This window comes from Trichoderma evansii (assembly GCF_050947405.1).
Source record: "Trichoderma evansii strain SZMC 28006 chromosome Unknown GGI43scaffold_19, whole genome shotgun sequence".
In the NCBI taxonomy this organism is placed as follows: domain Eukaryota; kingdom Fungi; phylum Ascomycota; class Sordariomycetes; order Hypocreales; family Hypocreaceae; genus Trichoderma; species Trichoderma evansii.
Window position 1 is genome coordinate 269410 of NW_028145187.1, and position 20498 is coordinate 289907.

At 47.6% G+C, this 20498-nt stretch overlaps 6 protein-coding genes and 1 non-coding gene across 7 annotated transcripts; 3 read left to right on the top strand and 4 right to left on the bottom strand.

Moving 5' to 3' along the window:
• Positions 1–484: 484 nt before the first annotated feature.
• On the bottom strand, positions 485–2220 carry GGI43DRAFT_131741 (glycosyltransferase family 32 protein). The gene has a single exon (XM_083199177.1). The coding sequence runs from the start codon at positions 1631–1633 to the stop codon at positions 614–616; it is 1020 nt and encodes a 339-aa protein (XP_083057828.1). The 5' UTR covers positions 1634–2220; the 3' UTR covers positions 485–613.
• Positions 2221–3286: 1066 nt separating this feature from the next.
• On the top strand, positions 3287–5577 carry GGI43DRAFT_131722 (PIG-L family deacetylase). Its single transcript, XM_083199176.1, has 4 exons — positions 3287–4224; positions 4366–4556; positions 4660–4727; positions 4812–5577. The coding sequence occupies exons 1-4, from the start codon at positions 3915–3917 to the stop codon at positions 5149–5151; spliced, it is 909 nt and encodes a 302-aa protein (XP_083057829.1). The 5' UTR covers positions 3287–3914; the 3' UTR covers positions 5152–5577.
• On the top strand, positions 5362–5435 carry GGI43DRAFT_t169. Its single transcript has one exon. It is a non-coding gene; the product is annotated as a tRNA-Asn (tRNA).
• Positions 5578–9379: 3802 nt separating the features above from the next.
• Positions 9380–10205, bottom strand: GGI43DRAFT_412145 (uncharacterized protein). Its single transcript, XM_083206809.1, has 3 exons — positions 9880–10205; positions 9545–9630; positions 9380–9486 (listed from the first exon to the last, which is right to left on the bottom strand). The coding sequence occupies exon 1, from the start codon at positions 10193–10195 to the stop codon at positions 9974–9976; it is 222 nt and encodes a 73-aa protein (XP_083057830.1). The 5' UTR covers positions 10196–10205; the 3' UTR covers positions 9380–9486; positions 9545–9630; positions 9880–9973.
• A 1168-nt stretch (positions 10206–11373) lies between these two features.
• Positions 11374–13226, top strand: GGI43DRAFT_412146 (ribosome biosynthesis protein RRB1). The gene is made up of 3 exons (XM_083206810.1): positions 11374–11425; positions 11483–11726; positions 11832–13226. The coding sequence occupies exons 2-3, from the start codon at positions 11525–11527 to the stop codon at positions 13088–13090; spliced, it is 1461 nt and encodes a 486-aa protein (XP_083057831.1). The 5' UTR covers positions 11374–11425; positions 11483–11524; the 3' UTR covers positions 13091–13226.
• On the bottom strand, positions 13181–15262 carry GGI43DRAFT_131951 (amino acid/polyamine transporter I). Its single transcript, XM_083199178.1, has 2 exons — positions 14239–15262; positions 13181–14158 (listed from the first exon to the last, which is right to left on the bottom strand). The coding sequence occupies exons 1-2, from the start codon at positions 14966–14968 to the stop codon at positions 13272–13274; spliced, it is 1617 nt and encodes a 538-aa protein (XP_083057832.1). The 5' UTR covers positions 14969–15262; the 3' UTR covers positions 13181–13271.
• Positions 15263–15983: 721 nt separating this feature from the next.
• On the bottom strand, positions 15984–17289 carry GGI43DRAFT_429298 (Phosphoenolpyruvate/pyruvate domain-containing protein; the record flags this gene model as incomplete). Its single annotated transcript, XM_083209091.1, has 3 exons — positions 15984–16561; positions 16642–16834; positions 16894–17289. 3 exons carry the CDS (start codon positions 17287–17289, stop codon positions 16137–16139), a joined length of 1014 nt encoding a protein of 337 aa, XP_083057833.1. The 3' UTR covers positions 15984–16136.
• Positions 17290–20498: the final 3209 nt, after the last annotated feature.

The window sequence follows — 20498 nt, forward strand, 5'->3', positions numbered from 1 at the left end:
GCCTAGTACCGACCCGGTAGCGGCACAGCGACTAGCGACTTCGTCCCTGTTCGCTAGCCCTGCAGAGGCCAGCTCCAGGCCGCAACTAGGCCAAGGTACATCCATGGCGTGGTGCGGCAGAGCCTCGACTTGCCCGTGACTTGGCCACTGCTAGCTCCAGATTCGAAAAAGCTTGGCACTGCAGATCCAAAAGCTTAGCCATGACTGCTTTGACTGGAGTACCCTCCTTGTACCGGGTACGAAAAGTACGCCGACTGGTTTTTTTCCCTTCTCCTGCGCGTATTTCCACGCCTCACAAGATGGATGATCCGCCGTTTAATAACTCTCTCCCCTCAATCAGATGTCAATACGAGTAAGCAATCTGAATCAACCATGCCGATCAGCCGAGACACGCACTGTTAGTAGACTGGACGTGGAGATGAAGAAGAAAAAAATATTCAAGGCTCTATTAACGGGTATTATTTCAAAACATTAAAGGAATTATGTACAAAGTGAATGAGAAAAACTGCGAGAGGCCTTTTCCTTTTTACAGGCCCTACATGATCCTCGCGTTGCTTGTGCGCTGTTTTGCCCTGTTTGCTGTAGTTATACAAAGAAAATTATGAGAGTGTGTTTATACATATGAGCGATCGCCCTTAAAGTTCCACCATACTCTCCGCAGCATCAGTCTTCTCCGCACAAATAGTGCGAGCACAACTCCGACGCAGAAGAAGACGATTTGGTGTAGCCGTCGGCCTAGCGACGTAATAAAGCGGGCATCGTAGGAATGCCATGATGAGCTGCCGAGGTGCTCAAAAATGGGGGTTGTTACACGACCATTGAGGCTGTGCAACGGTCCAGGGAGGATCTTCAAATCGCTGCGATCCGACTCATAGGCGTGAATCACCGAGGCATAGTGGCAGCCCGTGCTGAACATGACAGTCGCGTAAGGAAGGCCGAGCCAGTGCTTGTTGTAGGTAGCGAGGTTGTTAACGACGTCGCCGATGAATTGGTTGCGTCTGCTGGACATCATGAAGCCGACAGAGAAGCCGACGGGGTGAGCTTCGGGAGCCACAAAGTCGAATCGTCGCAGAGGGCCAAGAGCGCGTGTGCATTTGAGGTCCATGTCGAGGACAACGCCGCCGTATTCATACAGAAGCATGTAGCGCAGAGCGTCAATACGCTCAACGGGGTAGGTGTAGCTGTCCCACATCTCCTTGAGGTCGGGGAACTTCTCTTCGACAAACTTGGAGGCTTTGTCATCGGTCCAGATGTTGGCCTCCCAGCCTGGGTGCATGTCGACGCAGCTCTGGACAGTCTCCTTCCATTCTGTCCTCCAGTTTGTGCTGTGTTTACCGAGGGCGATGTGATGTAGGATGGGGGGCACGACATCTTCGTAAGGGGCGGCTGAGACTTGATTTATGCTGTAGTTGGAAAATGTGATGTCGAAGTTATCTCTCTCTTGTGAGAGGATGAAAGTGTCGCGATGCATAGGCCAGTAGAGGGGAAGGGCGGCCAGCGTCCATGATGTGTAGATGAGATGGCGGAAAAGAAAGACGGCCGACGCGAAGCTCACAATCGTTAACCAGAAGAAGGTCCGGGCTCTTTTTTCAACGCTGTCGCCAAAAAGCCCTGAGGCACGTTCTTTAATCATGATGTCGATGCAAGATGGCTAGCAGTGAAGAGAAGAAAAGAAAAAGGGGAGTGAGAAGAAAAGATAATGTGTGTGGAGCGGTATTTCTCTCGGGGTCTAGTACCAGCGACGGTGACACTCTGTTCGATTTTAAACCACAACGGTAAAGCGGAAGAATGAGAATAAAAGAATTAATATTCGAATATTAAAGTTTAGTTGAACATGGCTTGTGTCGAGATAAAATAGGTTGTGGATGCGTAAAGAGGGAATAGAGTGGTAAAGAGAGAGAGAGAGAGAGGCTGTGTGTTTCAAAGTTGAGTTGGAGATTGCGGCGCGGCGTGTCGACTAGATTTTTATTCTGAACAGCCTCAGGGAGTCTCGTAATTCCGCCTTATTCTTACTCTTCACAGCATAGCCCCCCCAGTCAATAACACGTTGGATCTCAGTAGCGCGTAGGCGGACAATGCCAATGCGCACCTTGCGAAAAGGAGGAGCCTCCACCACCGCAGCAGCCATCCTTACGACAGAGCTGGCGTGGATCGCTAACCGTACCCGGCCTTAGGTAGCCACACAAAGCCACCCCCCTGCTGCTCCTTCGTCTTTTCTCCGGACACTTGGGGGGCGTTGGCTATTACAGTGGCAGTGGTATAGTTGATGCAGAATGAACACTAGAAATAGAACACTGTTGAGACATCCTACCAGTCCTAGCACTAGCTGCTGCGACAGTGCTGACCACCTGATCTATTTTTTACCCTCCTTACTTGGGGAATATACTACAAAGTCTCTACTAATCAGCAATACTGTACTGTTTTCGAAAAAGGCATGGCCTATGGAAAAAATTCCACTGGATAATAGCCCTGTATGCGAGAAAGAGAGAGATGGGGAGACAGAGGAGCCGCTAATAGAATGAGTATTACGGAGCACAGGCATTTGTATCTGCGCCTTGTATCTTTTTAATGACCCTGCACGCCTCAGTCCTAGCATTGGCTCGTCAGAGTGACATGATCTAGCCAGGCTAACCCCCGTCGCTTAGTATTCCGTCTCAGCAGCTTAATTTGCTTTAAAGCCCAGATGGCCTGCCACGCGCATGAAGGCAACTGGTTCGTCCTAATAGGGCTGGCCAAATAAGCCCTAGACCGTCTCGGCCGTCTCCCAAAACAACATAGTGAAAGCATGTTAGTCAACGGCCATTCCGCAATAATCTCAAAGACGACTCACGCAAAACATGCGGCAACATTACACGTACCGACCCGGTGAGCTGACCCAGCTTTGCGCTACTGTATGAGTGCCCTTGCGTTTCCCTGATACTGTTTTGTCCCACGCCAAGCAGTGCATTGCCTAATTGAGCTGCTCTACACCGGGAAATCGGCAAGGTTTGTGGCTTCTCTGGTCGGAACGCTGGCTGGGCTTTGGCTTGGAATGGGCCACGGCATATTAACACAATGCACGGCTGTCGGCTGAATTCATGTACCCGGTACATTAGTGCTGCTAGTGTTGAGACGATCCTTGGCGCGGGAAACAAGCAACCAGGACACCATCTCTTCGGAGCCAAAAGCACACCCGGACAAACTGTATCAGCCGGAAAATAACAAGACGATATCATGTTTTGAGTAGACATATGCACCGAATGATCTTGTACAGCCTCAGCAGGGTCGTCGCATTAACGCCGCGCCGCAGGTACAGTTTCGAGGCCTGTGGGGGAAAAAGTACCCGGTACTCGCACTTCACATGTCATGTCAGTAACAGGGATAGGTCGCAGCTGGCCCCATTACACTAATCTTGCCTCAACCACGGGTCGCTCAAAGCTCATCAGAGGGCGTATGGTCGTTTGCAAGTACTTCGTACCTCGTACTTACGGTAGATGGCCGGCGGCTACACACACCCCCCTTGGACAAAAAATAGTTCTGCAATTGACCCTTTTGCTTCGCAGTCCGCGGCTTAGGATTGGGTCCAAGCGCCAGTCAAGCTTTTTGAGACATCGAGCTATATCTAGTTCCAGAACGGTTACTGGCCGGTAGTGCATTTTCTGTGCTTGCGTGTGCGAGTAGCTGTTTCTTTCTTAGTGTCGAGTGCCACGTCGTTTCGCTACGTCGCTACCTAGTTGGGCACAGTTTACTCATCAAGCTTATTCTTTTTCATGGGTCGTCCCAAACACGGGGCTGAAATATTGGGGGCTATCGCCTGGTAGTTTTCAACTCAGTGGTCTCTCTTCTTTATTCCCTTCTCTTGTTTTGTCTTTCCCCTACCTTCCCTTGTTGATTCCAGGTTTATTTTTATCTCACGTGGGACTAGCTAGCTGACCATGGCTCGCAAAATCCGCGATTCTGCCATCTTCAAGGCTTGCCATTGGTTTGTCGGGACACGCAGCCGGCGTCGTGCCTTGCTTCGGGTAGCGATTTTTATCCTTATCATCCCTCTTTTCTTACAGTGGCTGCTCGCCTATGTCGTTGGTAGGGATGCGCGGCTACTGCCGCCGGAGCTGCTGCAGGCCAAGAACGTGTTGATTGTTACAGCCCATCCTGATGACGAATGCCTATTTTTCTCGCCTACCATTCTGGGCGTTCTCGACAGGAACCGGGCTATTAATGGTGGTTTGCTAGTCATGTCAACAGGTTAGTTTTTTTTTTTTTTTTTTTCCCTCTTGTCCAATGTCTTTCCCTTTTCGCTCTCTTTTCTATTCCGGGCTCCATTTTCCCCGCATCCGCCGAGGCTTATGCTAAGTCAAATCGTCACTTGACGTATTCAACCATTAGGAAACAATTATGGCCTGGGCGAGACGCGCAAACAGGAGCTAAAAGGCTCGTGTAGTGCTTTACGCATCAATCCATCGAGATGCGAGGCACTGGACCATCCTAGCCTTCAGGACAACCCCAAGGTGTGGTGGGATACCGAACTGATCAAGTCCAAAGTGAAGGAATATGTCGAGAAGTGGGAGGTTGACGCCGTAAGTACTCCTTCTAGCTTCGGCCCCTCTTTTTTTCTTGTTTGCTTTAATTTAGTCTGGTCTCTGCATTTCCTGTGTGTGAAGCTGACGCACATCACTATAGATCATCACCTTTGACGAGGGCGGTGTGTCTGGACACATCAACCATCGCGCCGTGAGCGCAGCCGTGAGGTACGCCACTCTATCCTGCATACTCGCTTTGAACGATGTAACGCGCACGCTATTGATGGTCTTATAACTGACTCGCCTCTCTAGTGAGTACGTGGTGGGTGATGAAAAGGCCCCGCCAGCATACAAGCTTGTCACTACGGCAGTTCTCAGGAAATACACTTTCTTGTTTGACTTGCCGTTGACAGCCCTATCTTTCTCATGGCGAATCATCACTGCCGTCTTTTACCCGTCCGAGAAAGCAAGCCCTGAAGTTAGCTCCAAGGCGCTAATAGCCAACACATGGCACCGGTATCAGAGGACGCGTAATGCCTTTGCAAGCCATGACAGCCAGTATTCGTGGGATCGCCACTTATATATGATTCTCAGCCGATATGTGTGGTTCAACGATCTCAAGAGGATACCAGCCAAGGGAATGGCATCTTAAACTGTAATTATCATAGCGAGGCTCAAATTGATTTATTGATCTAATTGTGAAAGCAAGGTAGTATATGTGACACCCGGGCTATCCTGTATCTAATTCCCAGCCACTGGCAAGCCAAGAGGCTCGGAGATCGAGCCATGAAGGCGAAATCTCGCAGTTAAGTCGACAGCTTCATAGAAGCTTACTGTTCGCCTCAGCAAACATCGTAGTGAATCCTCTGTGGCGCAATTGGCTAGCGCGTCTGACTGTTAATCAGGAGGTTGGAAGTTCGAGCCTTCCCGGAGGAGTCTCAAAGCTGAAGTTTCCTTTTTTTGAGGTTTAGGTCCAATATTTCCTTTTTGTTTATTGTATTAAAGTTGAGCTGAAACTTGAATACGTAGAAATAAACCCTTGTTTTGAGTTATCTGGCTACCGAGATGCATGGTGTTGCCACCAGCTAGCACGACAATAGTTGACGAAAGGATTCGCCTAGCACTCTGCAGCAAGCTATGGATGGAAACTAGCTTGCTAGTGTATCCCTGGCCCTTACGGCGGCAAGGCAGTGCTACCGCGGCAGAGTTGTGGTTTTACTAGCAGTCCATATTAACGAACCACGCTATTGAAGCGTCGGTACAGCTACTTGGTAGACATTCTTAATTCTAAGATTAATTCGTTTGCCGAGCTCCAGGGTGCACACCACACCGGCATTCAAGCTGAATACCAATATAGGTTGGAAGCCAAGTGACACCCTTGGCCGTGCATTAGTCACAGGGCTAGTCCCACATGGATGAAGAGAAAGTGCTGAAGCTGAAGAGAAAGGGCTGACAACCAAGGAACAAGGGCTAAACAGACACTAACACAACACGACTGCATCTTTCTATAATTAAATGACAACTACAGACTTTGTCTCAGCCCAACAGATCAGCCGAGGATACCACAATCATTCGGCGACCATAAGACCACTGCTCCATTTCGCCTTGTGTCATACATGGAGCATGGAGAAATAGACCAAAAGCTAGGACTCAGCGAGTCACCTTTTAACCGCATATGTCCGCAGCCAGACCCCTTACTGCAGCCCTACGTATGGAGTGTTGCTTTTTAAAACTTTTCGCATGAGGCAATTCGTGACAGAAGTGGTAAGCCCAACGTCCGCATAGGGTAAGGTTATCGGGATGCCCAATAAGCGACAGCCTTGCTCTCCACAGCCTGATCAGAGTGTTTAGCTTCGAAATTTGTGCCTCGAAATATATAAGCTCTCTTCTGCAAGAGTTGAGTTGTTGGTAAGCCCCCTTACTTATGAGGCTCGCGCTTGCTCAACGATTTCCAAGAAGAGGAATGCCACGAGGAGGCTCTGTAAGATTTGAGCCGCAAGATACTGTTCATTCGTTCTGGAGTAGCTCAGCGGAACGAAAATGCCGAAAACTACAGTAGTGCCCGTCATTTAAGCAGGGTGTCCAGTTATCAAGTTTAGAGAAACAGCTAAAAGCATGCCACGCAGGCTATATATAGGATATTGATAGTATTAACTTTCTCATGATCAGATGTTTATAATGGTATGAAAGCTTTTGTAATGCAGAGAAGAGATTTCGGAACCATGCCTAAACAATGTATCTCTTGACAGGGCACGAGTCAAGACTTCTGAGTTCCTACCAGCTCATGATCGAAATCATCAATCACTCTGATCCCCTCTACCCCAAGGGATGGGGCTAGCTAACTCAGAATCTGACTGGAGCTTGATTTATTAACCAACTGAAGTTAGCAACCGGTTTCGTAAACGTACCCTCCCCCCATATGCAGCATGCTTGTCGTTTTTATGTACGTGTATGTACATGTATGTTGGTAATTGTGGGCAACAAGATGCATTGCCATGGTGTACCCACGCCCTAGGTATGACGAGAATAGTAATCAGTCTCACGTTATCATGCACCCATGGCTTGTTTGAGATAACTACGCGTATGATCTTCAGATCTTACAAGGCAAAAAGAAAAACCGGTAGCTGTGTGGGGATGCACCCCAAGTAAAGTAGGGGGTAGGTTTCATTTTGACCACGCCACCACACCAGGAAACTAGTCTCGATGCATCTTATGCCTTTGTAAAGTAAAGACGCCAAATTAAATCAATTTCCGTAGTGGAAGCTAACAAAGTGCTAATTTGACATTCATGGTCGCCGAAACGATCCCAATGACGTTGGAGAAGATCGATGGGGCCAGCCGGAGAAGACAGGTGGGGCCGGAGAAGAAGGATGGAGTTGCTCAAAGCGACCTGGCAATAGAACATGGAATTAACACGAAACAAGCTTATCGTTGTAGTGCGTGATACGTAGCCTCTAGGATCGTATTCTCTACTGATCGTCACTAGCAAGTAAAAAAAAAAAAATGCAATATCGCCAAATGAAAACAAGTTGGTCCAGAAGTTTAGGCAATTCGCTGCGAAGAAACATAGATAGCGAATAGAACCCATGTTCTAGAACCGGACGAATGCTTATGACGGCTGGAAAGGGTCATACTACGCAAAGGGGCATTGCTAATAAAAAGATACAGATGGATTTCCGTAAGCGTTTACTACGTTAAGATAACATCCTGTATATTTTTTTCAGGGGTAAAGGGACAAAACAAAATGATTCGAGACCTCAAAATGGCGGTATTGGATTTATGACGAAATGAAATGGGGGGACACTTTCCGTCATATTGCTAAATTATTTCGAGTTAGAACACTCGGCACTTGAGAATGGGTCTTTACGTCGAAGTTTTATGCCTAACAATCACAAGAAGAGCGTTAAACTGTACGATATAAAACGCCAAATAAAACTATATTATTTAAGGTATAGACCTAAGTAATATGGTTTAACTGTCTAGGCTAAGTGTTTGTCCAGCTCACTAAAGTTGACCCACGAACCGATATTAGAGCTCCTGTTGTAGGTACTCGGCCCAGTGGTCGAGACCAATTCCCTTAATGTGTTTGTAATGCTCATTACCGCCATCCGCTCCACGAGCTTCACGACTGTAGCGGTGAGAGCTGCTCGCAGAGCTTAATCCATCTTATTTAAGCCACCCCGAATGAGCAATAGTATAACTGTGAGGACAATCTCTTATGGCACGGTCACTGGAGAGGGCAAGTAGGTGAAGACCATCCTGTTGCAGATCTTCAAGTGCCGTGCTAGGGGATCAGCGAAGACGCAAGATATACCGCCAAGAATGTAATTTACGTATACAGCGGCGGAGTACTGCGAGCGCGAGTCTACGGAAGTATTGAATACTTGTAACGAAATATCATTATGAATAATAGCAACTTCGTGTTTTCTTAGACGATTGAAGTCTCACTTTGGCATCATATTGAGTAGGCAATAGATAAACTGGATACTGAGATTTAAACAACCCTAAAATAGTAAAACATATGGGAGTGGTTTTATCACACATGGCCACAAGCGGTGAGAATGATTAAGAATACCAATATCTTATACAAGATAGTAAAGCGACGCCAATACCTCGTATCTCGTATTTACGCATGCCAAGACTTGAGCCTTGGCAGAAACTACATATGTCATGTGTACTGTGTTAGTCTAGTTAATTTGGTAACATACGCCTTTCCTTAAGGAACAATGATTAGTAAAACTATGCCTGGATAAAATTTGATCAATTTCTCGATTACTTGTCAGTCATGCTATACGTTTGAACGAGAGCTAACTATAGCCTTTTCACCTAGCAATGAAGGGGCAGATGGGCACGATTATTAAACAGAATGGCTGAGTGGCAGAACAATTCCCGCCAATAGACAGCGGCTAGACTATTCAATGTGTCAAGATCTAGAGGTAATTGGTAAGAAGATAACCGAGTACCGCATTCTCTTGCAAAACTCGATATTGGTGTTTTTAAATATGACGGTGGGATATATTTTGGTCAAAATATGGCTTAATTCCTAGGATATCCACAATTAGTTTTTGCGAGAAAATACCATAGTTTATCTTTGTCTCACAGGATCATACAAATCGGCTTACAAAACTGCAAGCCGAAATTGAGAATAATGAGGCTCATCAAGGGGAATTCTCGGGGTGCTAGGGTGTACTGAGCACTAGTGGCAATCCACATCGCGTGAATTTATTTGCCAAGTGCTTACTTGCAGAATATCCTCTTGTAAACTCAGTACTTCTCAAGAGAGAATAATTTGTACGTCACGTGGTAAACGAGAAAATTTACTAAAGTAGGAGGAAGTTTGGTGCCCGAATGCCCGATAAGGCGTTCATAGAGAGACTCGGGAGAATTCAAGGGCCGTTTAGCGTATTCGCTGCGAGAAGTAGTATAGACAGATACGTAAATGGTTGCATTCATCGAATGGTTAATCAACTCAAAGCTGATTTACTCCGTATGCAAGACTTAATTTGATTATCTTGTTGATGACCTATTAATAGTTCTATGATTAGAAACGTTGCACGACACTTCTTAACAACCAGGAGATGCTACAATGGACTGCTCAATTGCCTAACTGCCTAAATTTAAAAGGACCCAGGTAGGTGATACATGTTAGAGACTTGTTTATGAGTTTTTCAATTACAAATTAACGCATTAACGAAAAATTACATTATGTTTTGTGCGAAATAGCTGTTATTCTACGCCTATGGTATTTGAATAGTGGTGAATGCACTCAAGAGTCACTACCCTGCAATGAATGGACATTTCTCATAAATTCTTAATATCCGCTGCACTTCATTAGAGCTTGCGCGCGTGTTCTACCGCTCTAAAGCTGACAAGGAGTTAGATTTTGATAAACGAGTACAATAATTGCTGAATTCTCAGTCCTAGTCGATTTCTTCATGGTTGTTGCCTCTCATACGACCACGAACAGCACCACGCTAATGTTGGGCCGCATCTATTAGTATTGAAGCATGCTTCATTCTGTTTGTTATGTAGATACCTGTATTCTCAATATAATACTTAATCTTTTCAAGTACTATTAAGTCACCTTCTACGATTCGGACTTCTACTTTAGCGCCCAACCCCTGTACATGAGCCACCAAAGTCGATGAGTGATATGTTATTATTATGGTCGACAAGAATATTATCTGGTTTCGCATCACCCCAAATGATCCCTGCGTGGTGCGATTGAGTAATCATGTCATTTATCTGCCTGGGCCGTGTCTGTCGGGCGAATATGTCTGCCTCCGGGCCGACGGCACAAGTTAGTGTTGTGATTCCACTGTCGACAGACGTCAAGAGCAAGCCGAATACCCGATTGTCTTCGTCTCGTACGTTGCCAAGATGACGTGAGATTCGTAGCAGTTTATCTAGAGCGTCGCAAATCTTGCTATATGCTCCAGGCTCGCGTAATAGGGAGTGTGTATCTTCAGGGTGCATGATCTTTAGGAATGCGCTGGTTCCATCCTGTTGTAGGACTTTGGCTGGAAGAGGCGAAGGCAGACCAATAGGGCTGCTATTTTTGCATGAATGGATCATGGATGGCCTAAAAGAAGGCCAAGCAAAATGCAATTGAACCTATTAGGAATATAAATACTAAACATTGGATCGGCAGGCTCGTCTGCTTTGACATTGTCCGGGATGGCAATAAGTGATTCTTCTTTAGCTTGCAATGTAAAATAGTGGGATTCAGGGAAGACAAACTCTTGTATATTTTCAGAAATGCCTGGTAAAACATCTAATTGGTAAAAAATGAAGAGAAGCGGCTCTGCAATCTAGTCATAAAAGTCCTCGACGGTGGTGGCCTTCTAACTCGAAATCATCTGCAGCTTATAAAGAGAATAGGTATTTTCCCTTCAACGATGTCAATAGAGAGAAATTTTAGTCAAAGATATGCAATGAAACGACAGCCATTGTACATGGCAACCATCTTTGCGTTTGTATTTTCACTGCTGAAGGTGGACTCAAGCATTTTCTATATTGAGGCCGGTAGACCTGAGCTGGCATAGTTCGAGTCCATCGTGACAGATTTTGTAGAGATGTTGTAGTTTTACAAACCGGATAACTAATTATAGACACAATACTGTGGCTATGTATTTATAATAACAACCTATAACACTAATTCACGACATTGCCCTTTGCCCGACTTTTAGTTGTCAACTAACACGCGAACAGTTGCTAACAAAAAGTGGAACCAACTGGCAGAGGCCTGCACCGCCACAGAAGCAATGAGAGCATCAGCCACTCAGCGGGGTCAGTGTGGCTTTGCTGATAACAAATCGATAAGATTTTTTGTGGATGGAATTTTTTAGAGGGGCTCAAAAAATTATAGGTTTGGGAAATTGGCTGCAGTATCAGTTTTGCTATTCCATACGGCGCCTCAGCTTAGAGTGAGTATATATGTGTGCATTATTTTGACTTGTGTATATCGCTAACTATCTTGCGAGTTTATTAGAAAGTTTAGAGACTCCCCGAATCATACATACAACATGTCGAAGCGCACAGCAGACCACCAGGACGATGCGCCGCTCAAGGGCGGCGACCGCCCCGAGCAGATGGACGTTGATATGGACAAGGACATGGGCGAATTCGAAGATGAGTTTGAAGACGAATTCGAGAGCGAAGATGAAATCATCGAGGCCGGTGTGGATGGACGACCTGATGCTGAGAGAGAGGCCGAGGAGAAAGAGCGTGAGTATCCCTGCGATCCAGCATTATCGGCGCATTGCGCGCCATCGCAATGCACTTCATGGAGACTCAATTGGGACCTGTGATTAACGAATATTCTTGGAATAGATGCTATGGAAGTCGACCAAGGAACCTTCATCGTCGGACGAAGCAAGCTCGAGCCTGGCCAGACCTTGGCCCCGGATTTGACCACCTACGAAATGTTGCACGGTCTCAACACGCCCTGGCCGTGTTTGTCTTTTGATATCGTCAAGGATTCCCTTGGCGACAACCGCAAAGCCTACCCTCACACCATGTATACCGTTACGGGAACACAAGCCGAGTCGTCAAAGGCCCACGAGAACGAGCTGCTGGTCGTCAAGTTCAGCGGTCTGAGCAAGATGGAGCGTGGTGACGAAGATTCTGACTCTGATGACGACGACGAAGATTCTGATCCTATCCTGGAGAGCAAGTCGATTCCCCTCAACTCTTGCACCAACCGTATCCGCACGCACCAGATCCCCAATCAGGATCCTTCTCTGCCTCCCACTACGCTCACAGCAACCATGACCGAGTCCGCGAGCGTCTTCATCCACGATGTTACTCCTCACCTCACGTCGTTCGATACGCCCGGCACTGTCATTACCGCCCAGCAGAACAAGCCTATTTCTACCATCAGAGCACACAAGTCTGAGGGTTATGCCGTGGATTGGTCACCGCTCGTCCCTGGCGGAAAGCTTCTGACTGGTGACAACGACGGCCTCATCTATATGACCACACGCACTGACGGAGGCGGCTGGGTCACCGACAACAGACCATTCCAGGGTCACACCAGCAGCGTAGAGGAGATCCAGTGGTCGCCCTCTGAGCAGTCTGTCTTCGCATCTGCCTCAAGCGATGGTACCGTTCGAATCTGGGACGTTCGATCCAAGTCAAGGAAACCAGCAATTACTGTCCAGGTCTCCAACTACGACGTCAACGTCATGTCCTGGTCCAGGCACACCACCAACTTGCTCGCCACTGGAGCCGACGATGGAACCTGGGGTGTCTGGGATCTCAGAAACTGGAAGGGCAATGATAGCAAGCCCCAGCCGGTGGCCAGCTTCAACTACCACAAGGAGCAAATTTGCAGTATCGAGTGGCACCCCACGGATGACTCCATCATCGCACTGGCTGCAGGCGACAACACTGTTACGCTGTGGGATCTGGCTGTCGAATTGGATGACGAGGAGAGCAAGGACACCGCTGGTGTCAAGGATGTGCCGCCCCAGCTGCTGTTTGTCCACTACCTGAAGGATGTCAGAGAAGTGCACTGGCACCCCCAGATTCCCGGTAGCTTGATTGCTACGGGTGAGGAGTTCAGCGTGTTCCGTACTATCAGCGTTTAAGGGGAAAATTTGGGTGTGATTGGAAAAGTAAAGTGTCTTTTTGTATATACCTGTAATGATTATGGGCATGCTTCGCTGGTATAGATAGCAGGAGCATGTAATAGATTCATGAATTATTAAAGCAATTGAATTAAGAAGAAAACTATTCATTAGGTTCATATTACTCGTCTAGGTTCTAGGCCTATTTCATATCCTTTTCCATATTCGTTTGCGGTGACTCTGAGCCTCTCCCGGGCTCACCCACTGCCACTCCCACTGTAGTAATAACGTCATCCTCTCCACCGCTTCTGACTGGAGGACCAGTGAAGTTCTTGCGCGCATATGCAAAGTACCAAATAAAAGCAATGGCTCCAAATCCAGCAAACACCACGGAAGCGTAGTTCATAGTCGTGGGGTCTACCGGTAGCGACACAGGCATGCAGAATATTACAACGGAGAAGACGATCCAGATGATGCAAATGACGTTGATAATAGGGCCCATGACTTTGCCAAGAGGATAAGGCGAGTGTTCTACGGCCCTACGACGCTGGACAAGATTGACCAGGACGGGGACACCGTAGGATGTGGAGAGACAGATTGTGGCGACACCAGTGAAGGAGTTGAAGGCGGCGGATGAGCCGAAATAGATACATCCAAGGACACAATCAACTGCGGTAGACAGGACAAGAGCCCAGATGGGCACGTCGAGTGACGTATTCACCTTGCGCCAAAGTTTGTATCCGGGAATGGCACCGTCTCGAGCAAAAGCATATGTGCATCGTGAGGCAGCTGTGAGGGCGCCAATGCCGGCGAACATCAGGATTCCAAGGATGAGAAATAGGAGGCCGAAACCGCCAGCTGCAGATCCAGTGACAGTCTTGAAGAGTAAACCAATTGGCTGAGAATTTGCAACGTTGAGTAGGGTTTGGACGTCGGGAAGAACGAAGAGGAGAGGAATGAGGTAGATGACGCCAGTAAAGCCGGCCGCAACGACGGAGAGGACAATGGCTTTGGGGACTTCGCGCTCGGGGTTCTGCACTTCTTCGCACATGGCAGCAACCATTCCGTAGCCGGTAAGAGTATAAGCAGCTATTTAATATGTTAGTAAATAAGGAATAAGAAGAAGAATTCTGCCTGAGCTTAAAGAAAGAATGATATCGCAAACGTACCTTGGAGCAGTCCAACAAAAAAGGACCAGCCTGTTGGCCATCCGCTGGCTGAGGCATCATAGTGAGCAAAGACATATTCGCCCGAGTGTCGGTGATCGGCCATGGTAAGCAGAGTGATCATGATAATAATGACGCTGGCACCGGTCCAGTATATACAGACTTTGTTGATGAGGTCCAGGTATCGCGATCCAAATGCGTTAACTAGAGCGCATACCAGCATGACGGCCCAAAAGCACAGGACAGTCTGCCACGTATTTGCCACAAAGTCTTCGTTGAAGATGCTGATGGCGCTCAAAATAAGCTGCGCGCCAGAGAAGTTAATGCTGAGCGTAACTGTCCAATTGCCCACAAGAGTGAGCCATCCATCCACAAAGCTGACGAGTGGCGCCCACTCGCGGGAGCTCAGCATGGCAGACCAGTAGTATACACCGCCTGCAGTTGGGAAGACGGCACAAATTTCGGCGAGAGAGGCGGCAATGCAGACGGAGATGAGCGAAACGAGTATCCAGCCATAGAGAACGGTGACAGACTGGCCATTGGTGAGGGTGATGTATAGAGTCGTGCTGAGGCCGAAGGGAACGGCCATGATGGCAAACGACAGGCCCAGAATGGACATCATGGAGAGATGACGAGGCAGTTCGGCTTTGTAGCCCAGAGACGCGAGCGCCTGGTCGGCGGTCTGGGCCTGGGCGCCGCTGCCAACAGAGGAGCGGCGGCGACGAGTATCCATGGTTGTATGAAGTTCTCGGTCGACGGGGTTCGTGATGTCAATTGGCCGTTATCGGTGGTGAGTAGTTGAGCGTGTGAGGTCCTGTCGATGTCCAAACAGCAGCCTGACGAAAGAGCGCAAATATCGTGAGGTTGGTTGAGAGGGGTTGGGAAGAAAAGAGAGGAGTTTGAAAAGACAAAGGTTGGACGAGAAGAGGGCCAGCCTGGATGATAAGAAGCTTGCCGTTTCGTTTCGAGTGCTATCTCATGCAAGCAATGGTTCGTCCGATGACGACGGCCGAGGCTCTCCCCTTGCTTCATGCGCCCTCCGCCTGTCGCTGTCGCGTGCTAGCTGGTGCTTAGCCTATGGTCTAGTTGACGCCTCAGCTGGATAAAGTAACAGCCATGCCGATTCTGACCCGGGCATTCGCTGCTGACGATAAGCTTGTTTGCCCTGCTTCCTTGGCCACAGGGGTTAAAAAACGTCAAAATAACGTGGTGTCTCACCTCTGTCTTTGCTTTGTCTTACACTTCCGCCATCCATCAGCCATTGTTTTCCATGCGGGCTTGGCGACAGGCGATGGTCCGATTGATATGGAGGCGAGATAAGAATGATGCTGGACAGGCAGAAATCGGACCGCACGAGTCAAGGATCAGGCGTTGGCCAGGGATCAGGGCCTTGCAGCTTCCCCCTTCAGCCAATTATCTTCAGCTCTCGTGGCGGGCTACTTGCGGGGAGACCGAGTCAGTTTGGACGGAGAACGAAAGATAAGCATCCTGGGGGTTTGAGGCGCAACAGCCGGCCTGTCGCGAATTGGCCAAGCAAGGGCGCTGATTCGATTGCAGCATGTCATGTCCAGCGAGTCCCACATGGCGCGCGATAACGGCGTGGTGCTTCCCCAGATCTTGAGAAGCGCTAGCGGTTGCTGTTATGTAAATGGTATCGATGGGATGAGGAGTCGAATGCGGAGTAAAACTGCTTTCAAATCACCGCTTGATGCTGTTTCTGTTCAATTCAAATGTTTTATCGCAATTGGTGATGAATATATCATTAAAAAGTCGTGACACGAGTACACAGTAGGTAACTAACAGGCAGCTCTGCTCTATGCCTCAGCTACCGCTTAATTGCATCATCCAATTCATTCTGCCAACCATCCCTCTCCGTCTCTGCTTTCCAACAATGCTCTCTTCTACACTTTCAGTATAGGCTGCTGTACAGATCCTTTCTCGCCATTGACGGCGTTGTGTGTGGGAACCGGCTCTTCTTTCTTCACCATCGGCGCCACAAACTCTCTCGATAGCTTCAGGGCCTCGCCCATTCCGGCTAATGCCATTGTATCTGCTGCCGCCATGATGAACGACATGCGCTCCGCAGCCTTCTTGAATACTTCTTCGCCGCCAAAGGGAGGAGTAGGGAAAGCAAAGCCGCCATAGGGCTTGTCGTGCTTGTCTAAAACATCAAAGAACTTCTGTCGTGCCTCCAACCATTCGGGCTCAGCACCGCCCATGCCCATATTGCTTGGCATGTTCATCTCAACACGGCAGTCGAGAGTTCCGAGCCACACCATGTCGATATCGGGCACCTCTGTGAGAATGGCGTCGAGGTTGTTGATACCTAGCGACAAAAGAATCAAGAGTCAGCAAACAGACACAAGACTAAACATGTTAATAGTTTCAAGTGATAGAGATGCTTACCTGCTAGTGATTCAATCTGGATCATGATGGCTGCTTGGTGATTGAGAGCCTCAAAGATATCTTTGCCTTCCTGGAATGGTCGATCTGTAACACCAGGGAACAGCCGGAAGGGGGGCGCAGAACGGGTACCGTTTTGCTTTGAGCCGAACTTGGCTGCCGAGACGACGTGTTTGGCTTGCTCAACAGTCTCAACCTGAATTTTCACAGTCAGCTTGCTTGAGTTTCAAAATTGAATGCCACGCAGCAACGAACCTGAGGAATAACGAGACTGGCACCCGCATCCAGCGCATATCCAATAGCTGCATGATCATGCCCTGGCACTCTGACAAACGGAATTGTCTTTCCGTGGCTCATGAAGATGGCCTCGTGGACTATGGTAGTCATTGTCTCGACGTTCATGCTGCTGTGTTCCCAGTCGACCCAAACGACATCAAAGTTCAGAGGTGCTACCCAGCGCGTGATTTTTGAAGAGCCAAGACCGCAGTAGTATCCCAACAACGGAGGAATCTTCTTCTTGTGAGCATCACGAATAGCTTGGCGAGCGTGATGAGGCTGGAAGAGAGAGGTCGCGGCGTAAGCAGCCATACCTGCCGATGGCTCCGGGTTAAACTGATTGCGGTAATATTCTGAGCGCGAAGTTGATGCCATGGTAGCTAATTATATGAGGCGTTCTCAAAAGTTGGTTATAATACCAGTGGTATTCCTGCTTTGTGAAGGATAAGGAGATGTGAAGAAGCAAGACCAGTTTCTGTCGAGCGGCTCATCATCCTCTTTATAACTATGAATACTCCACCTTTATTCCAATGTTATCCCAGTGTTATATCCATCAACTCCGAGGTCTTAACGCCAACTGAGGCTGACTGCTTATGAGCTACTATCTCAAAGGGGGTCGGCTTACAACCAGCGCATTTCTCACCAGCCCAATGGATGCAAGTCCGTTTAGCGGAACTAGCGGAAGTATCAAATCAGCTTTGACGTACACGAGGAATAATCTGTCATACAAGTTGTCATAAAAATAGATGTACTTGTAAATGCATACGGGCCCTGTCTCTACCGACGGGGCGGTAAGCCACGGCGTCCGATGGTGGCTTTAGTCCACCCCTGGGTTCCGTTTAGTTTCTGACGCCTATTACTCGCCGTAGATAGCACCCAGGAGCTACCCAGGCTGCTTTTCTTAAATCCGATGCTTCAAGCGCTTTACAATTGTGAAAATAGATGCATGCTAGCCTAATTATAGCTGGTTAGATGTTGCAAAACCTGTGCTTGAATCTATTTTGATAGGAATGCCACGTTCTGGCATTTCATGGTCAGGGTTAACCTACGTTGTAAGGTACTTGCCTGGTATCTCGATACAATTCTTTCCTCAAAGAGATTGGTAAAACCCCCTAAACTGGGAGAATTCGGGCCTCTTCCCCAGTGGTTGCTTATAAAGAGTATAGCTTATGGCGGCCAACTCTAAGCAAAAGCGTACTTGGTGGACATGCTGGACATTGTCATGGCGTATCTCACGTTGGATCACTTAGTTTTCGGAGTTTATACGTTGTCTCTCTTGTGGGGTGCATGCGATATCCGAAGGCGAGGTTGGGCCCAGCCACTCGCGCCATTCGTTAAGACTAACCCTGCAGTTTAAGAGAAAAGCCCGAATTCGCCTTGGGCTTTGCTCTGCCCTAGTCGCTATCTTGGTTACTGTTTGCTAAGAATGGCCTAATACAAGTTATCCTCCTACGGAGAATAGCAGGAGTTGTTAGTAGAGAAGTAAAATTGAGCTAGTTGTAAAAATGATATATTTTAAATGATCGATGTTGTGAGAAAGACTGATTTGAGTGAGTCAAGGCTCATTACTCAATGGCAGCGCTATGATTAATCCGTCTTTAGCCTTCTTTGAAATTGTCGGCAGATAAAAGAGTTGGCAGAATAGTATCCTAGTAACATTCCTACAGTCAGTTATCACAATGTATACGGCCATGGCTCGCACCATCATGAACTAGTGGCGCCACTTCTCAGCCTTACACAGCATAATAACATAGCGGATAAAAATAAACTCGCGCTAGTGGGTTTTTTTTTTCTTTTTTTCTTTTTTAACCTTGTTAGTCCTCTCCTATTAGATCTAGAATCGTAGACAGTGCATACTTTTGTGCCACAGAATGCCATATTGTGCATCATTGGCTTGAATTGTATAACGAGGCAACTCATCTAGAGAACCTCTAACTACTTTTTGTGAGGCTTCGCGGACCGGCTTCTGGACGTAATCTCCACTCTTCGGAGGCGAATCTACGCCCTCAAGGAGATATTCTGCGCTAGTATACGAATGATGATATCGCCGATGAAGCCTTGTGCACTGTGAAACCTAGAAATATGAGCATCATGAATAGCTTTATAATTTGCATGATTAATGGCCGCTGTGATGAGTAAACGAAAACACACAGTTCTTTGCACTTTATACAGCATCTCATTCAAGAAATCTAATTGATCCTCTTTCAAGGACCTCGTCAGCACTGCTCAAACTTTATCTTTGTTGAAGGAACGAGCTATTAGTAGTGGCTGGCCACGCTAACCTCTTTACAAAGCTCGTAGAGCCTCCATAAGCGGAAAATGCTTTGACCATTTTCTTAATCCGTGCGAAGTGTGTGGTGCGGCAACGACGGCGAGCAGCTGTGCCACTCGCATTAGACTTCTAAACACGATAGAAATGAAGCCTTTATCGGAACAGCGGGTTTGCCCGCTGGTAGTTCTCTATATTCAACAGTGTCTACCCATGTGGTTATACGATTCCTATTCATTTTATATAGCGGCTGAGTTCACAAAAAGGCTAGGCTGCTGCTATGCCGTTAACGTTAGAATGATGTTTCTAGCACTTTATCATAATTTCTCTCGTCAAGTGGCTCACTCTGTACATGCTTTCGACACTGCTTTCCTAATATCGACAAGCCTACTTTTACAGCGTATGGAAATTAACCAACTGTTACCTGTAGAGTCCATTTAACTGAGAAACTAATGGCCTTTCCCATCATAGTTAAATAGCCGATACACTACGCTAGAAATGCACGCTGAGTTACGGGCAAAGCTCGCTGGTTAGTGCTTATTCATTAGAACTCGGCAATACATGTACTCAGGTAGCAGTGAATCAGTACGAAAGCAGAGAGCACATGTCAAGACATACGGGCCCTATAGCTCAATAGTCACGCAAAAGCAGGGGATGCTTACTAGGCCTATAACTAGACGCAGCGTATCCGGTCTCTTGGGAACGGCTTACGGGAAATTTAAGGTTTCTCTTATCTCGCGAACCACAGTCTCCCTACCGATCGGATGGCTTCTTTCCGAAGGACTTTGTTCATGACTAAGCCTACCCAGTAGTGGGTGACTGTAATTGTTTTGAGCGATTCATGGCTCTTTGCCTCACCTGTTGCCACTCTGAAGAGTCGTATTCTTCTACAGGGGCATACACAGAGAGATCTCAATGTATCTCCGAGGGAGTCGGATATCTGCCACATAACAGTAAACCCTAACTTAAACCCGAAGCGCAGCATGTCGCCTGTGCGTCACCATGAGAGAAACATAAGCAGCCTCGCTGGATGTGGCTTGGAGAAGCGGCTACTCTACGGGAGACTAGGAATCCTTTTGCCGGTGGTAAAAGTAAGAGTGCGAATCTTGTCTTAGCACTTCCACCCTTAAATCTGAGGTTTTGAGCTTAGAGCTAAATAAATCTCACATCACTTTTTGGCACTACCTCGGTCGTTTTCTGCTTTGTTTTGTCCTATTCGCTGTGCCTGATGAATTGTGAAGTTCAGCTGCACGCAGAGGCGAAGTTTATGAGGCTTCTATGCCCCTGCTTCCATCAACCAATCAGGTAACACAAT